This window comes from Labeo rohita, chromosome 17, assembly GCF_022985175.1.
Source record: "Labeo rohita strain BAU-BD-2019 chromosome 17, IGBB_LRoh.1.0, whole genome shotgun sequence".
Taxonomy (NCBI): domain Eukaryota; kingdom Metazoa; phylum Chordata; class Actinopteri; order Cypriniformes; family Cyprinidae; genus Labeo; species Labeo rohita.
In genome coordinates this window covers 13,638,612-13,642,407 of record NC_066885.1, presented here as the reverse complement: position 1 = coordinate 13,642,407, position 3,796 = coordinate 13,638,612, and the positions used below count along the sequence as shown (strand labels likewise).

At 39.4% G+C, this 3,796-nt stretch overlaps 1 protein-coding gene across 1 annotated transcript; it reads left to right on the top strand.

Annotated features, from left to right (window-relative positions):
• hmx2 (H6 family homeobox 2) lies at positions 1-2,059 on the top strand. Its single transcript, XM_051133876.1, has 2 exons — positions 1-463; positions 1,205-2,059. Exons 1-2 carry the CDS (start codon positions 199-201, stop codon positions 1,750-1,752), a joined length of 813 nt encoding a protein of 270 aa, XP_050989833.1. The 5' UTR covers positions 1-198; the 3' UTR covers positions 1,753-2,059.
• Positions 2,060-3,796: the final 1,737 nt, after the last annotated feature.

The window sequence follows — 3,796 nt, the reverse complement described above, 5'->3', positions numbered from 1 at the left end:
ACCAGAGCGCGTGGAAGTGGAGAGGAATGCATTCGAACACTTTTGAGCCCACGAAAAACAAGTTTTTTTAAACGTCCCAACAGCTTTAAAGAACTATTTTCAAATTTGGAGAAAAACACTCTCTATGTTTAGCGAAACTTATAACTGCGTTGGCATTGTATCATTTTTAGAACATTTTTGACCTGTTATGAGGCGAGAATGAATAATTCGGAGGACAGCGGAAGCAAATGCTCGCCTGCCCCCATTTCAAGCTTCACGATCCAGTCCATTCTGGGCACCTCGAACGAGGGTGTACGGTCAGCTGGAAAGGACAGTCCCAAATCGCAGCCGAGAAAGCGGACGTTGTCCGTGTCATCGGAGGACGACTGCAGCGCCGGAGAGGACTCGGGCGACTGCTACTGTTCTGAGCCCGGTGTGCCAGAGTCCTGCAACCCGCACCAGCCTCTGAACTTCTCCTGCCTCGGTAAGTGACGCTATCATCTATATCTTGTTATTATAAGAATTTTAAGACAGTCGTTATCACTCCGGTCAATGTGGACATTTCTGATGTCATGATGCTTAGTAAGAAATTCACTTTTATAAAACGTCTCACTTCAGAAACAGTATATATATATATATATATATTGTCACCATGGTGACTGTCTTTTCTGATGTTGTCACAGTTGCCACCACTCGATAAAACTCCAGTAGTGTTTTTACCCGACATATTATCGCGCCTCGGTGAACAGGGGAAAGGTCAAATAATTAACCGAATTTAATCGAGTCTGCTAATTGATTATGCCGGCTTTCAGAGGCAACGCTGCATTTCGTCAATTGAGCGTTAAATGTAACACGATTTAATTAATATCCTGCACCAGTGGTAGTCATATTGTATTGTTTATTTAACAGGGCACTTGTAACCTTTCAACAGTCGATCAAACAGTCAGAGTTCAAATTTAATGAACTCTTGTGTAAAGTATCGAGTAATGGCGATGTTTAGCCTAATAGAAAAAAACCCACGGAGTGAATTTGATGATGGACGAATATTCAAAGCACTTTTTGTGCCACACTAAAAATAAACCATTTATTGTTTGCAACCATTTAGTGAATTCACACAATAGTCCATACTGAAGCACGAAAGTTTATATAATTATTTAAAGATCCAGATAGCTGTTTTTACAGCACAATTTGACAAGACGAAATGTTTGTGTTGCATTGGTTGCAGGTGCCACAAAGGGACTTCTACCTGTGCAGGATGGGATCGACCGCCGGCCGCATTTGACACCATCTATACTACCGGATTACAAAGAGGAGCAGGAGCGAGCGTGTAGCCAAATGTCTCCCGTTTCTGAAGAGAGACAACGTGATGGCCCGGACAAACAGAGCAGCTCCGCCAAGAAGAAGACGCGCACCGTTTTCTCTCGGAGTCAGGTTTATCAGCTCGAGTCCACGTTCGATATGAAACGCTATTTGAGCAGCTCCGAGAGAGCCTGTCTCGCCTCCAGCCTGCAGTTAACGGAGACACAAGTGAAAACGTGGTTTCAGAACCGGCGGAACAAATGGAAACGGCAGCTCTCTGCGGAACTGGAAGCTGCGAACATGGCGCACGCATCGGCGCAGACTTTGGTTGGGATGCCCCTCGTTTTCAGAGAAAATTCCTTGCTCCGGGTGCCGGTGCCGAGGTCCATCGCTTTTCCTACCCCACTGTATTACCCTGGAAGTAATTTACCAGCTTTACCATTATACAATCTTTACAATAAGATTGAATATTAACTTTTGCGCACAACGAAAATTCCTTGCGAAAGGACCACACATTATTACACACTAAAACGTACAAAATACACATTTAACTATGTTTGACAAAATTCATGTCTATTTATACCTCTTTATTTGGTGAAAAAAAATATATTTCTTATTATGCAGCAATTAAACGAGTCTATGTGTAAAACACAAAAGCAACACGGTTCTGTACATGTCCTATAAAATACACCATGTGTATAATGATTATTTTGTACTTTTATTTACATTTCTGTCCCCCGATTAACCAGTTTTACACATTATGAGGAGTGAAAACATTGAAATAAAAGTGTAACCATTCGATTCCTGTCTCTAAAATGAAAACATATGAGATTTGGAAAAACACTTATCAATAATAATAATAACAACAACAACAACAACAACAACAATAATAGTAATAATACGTTTTTATTGTTTTATACGTTTTACTCTTTTAAAGAGAGGTCTGCAATGGCATTGTGATGTGATGCCTTTTCTTCTAAACAACATTTTCCTAATATTTTGATTATTTTATGGGCAGTCTTGACCAAGATAGCAGAAGGCCTACAAAATCTAGTGAATTTTTAGTAGTGGTTAAGAATATATATATATATATATATATATATATATATATATATTCGTGTGCTCAAGACAAACATTAGCAAATATTTGTGTTACAGTGACACTGGGTCATGTAAAGTGTCCCCAGTTGATGCTTTCGCAATTAGGGATAATTACATGTTGCTTGTCACACGAACACGCATTCAAACATTCTCGGAGACAAGCGGAACGTCAAAAGCGCAGCGGGGCCTCAGAGAAGCCGCAGTCAAGAATGACAGTGCTCGCGGTGCAATCTGATAAGACGCACCCGCTGTCAAATTACAAAGGGTGTAGTGGTGTCATGTTGCACTGATTCCATGTTCTCTATACCGGCCACGGAGAAAGTTCATTATCAACACACACAAGTACCTTTTTCCGACATGATGACAACAGTTTGAATGTCACCTCGTGATATGTAAATTTTTAGCGACTGCAGATTAAACCACGCAATATTTAAAGAAATCTGGATGAAAACGTGATGTTGCGCAACAAAAAAACAGTTAAATATTAAGCAATATATTTTAAATAAAATAATAGTTACATTTTAATCTGCACACATCAATAATTTTCCATTTTTATAGTTACAGCGAATATGGTCTTGAAACAGAAAAAACGCGGCTCCACACTCTTAAAAATAAAGGTGCTTTAAAAAGTTCTTCACAGTGATGCCATAAAGAACTATTTTTGGTTCCACAAAAAAACATTCAGTGAAAGGTTCTTTGAAGAACCATCTCTTTCTTACCTTTTCATAATCTGAAGAAAGGTTCTTGGGTTCTTTATGGAACCATTTAAACAAAAAGGTTCTTCTATGGCATCGTGAAGCACCTTTATTTTTAAGAGTGTATTTAAATGTCATCAATGCCTATGCTTCTTTAAAATATTTGTACTTCGCCAGTTTCGTTGGTTATATATTGTATACTGTATTTTTCTTCATCATCTTTCTATACCCTAAAACTGAAAAAAAAAAAAACTGAAACATCAGTGGCTTCCCTAAAGGCAGGATGAAGAGAAGCTCCTAGCTTGCTAGTAATACTGTTGTTGCTGTCTGTTTGATTGACAGCTCAGGTTAAAGGTCAGACTGCTCATGACATACATGTGAGCATAAACTTATGTGACGTCCGCGTAAATTTCATCTTGTGGGTTTTCAGTGTTTTCTCACTGAGTAAAAGCGCGTACGCTTCCATTCACCGCTTCACACACCCATCTGTAGGTGAAATGGCAGGTGTGAATTACAAATTTTAATAGCACAGCAATGAAAATGATTTGAAGTGGTTTGAAGAGGTGGAAGACAGTGTGGAGCAGATTTGTTGAGATGATGTGTTGTGCCTCAGGATTCATCAAACTTGCCTGGCACAGGGAAAAGCAGGAGTAATTCAGTTTGGGATGTAATTTATGATCAAGGTAATGGGCACTATATATAAAGTGGGGAGAGAGACAGAGA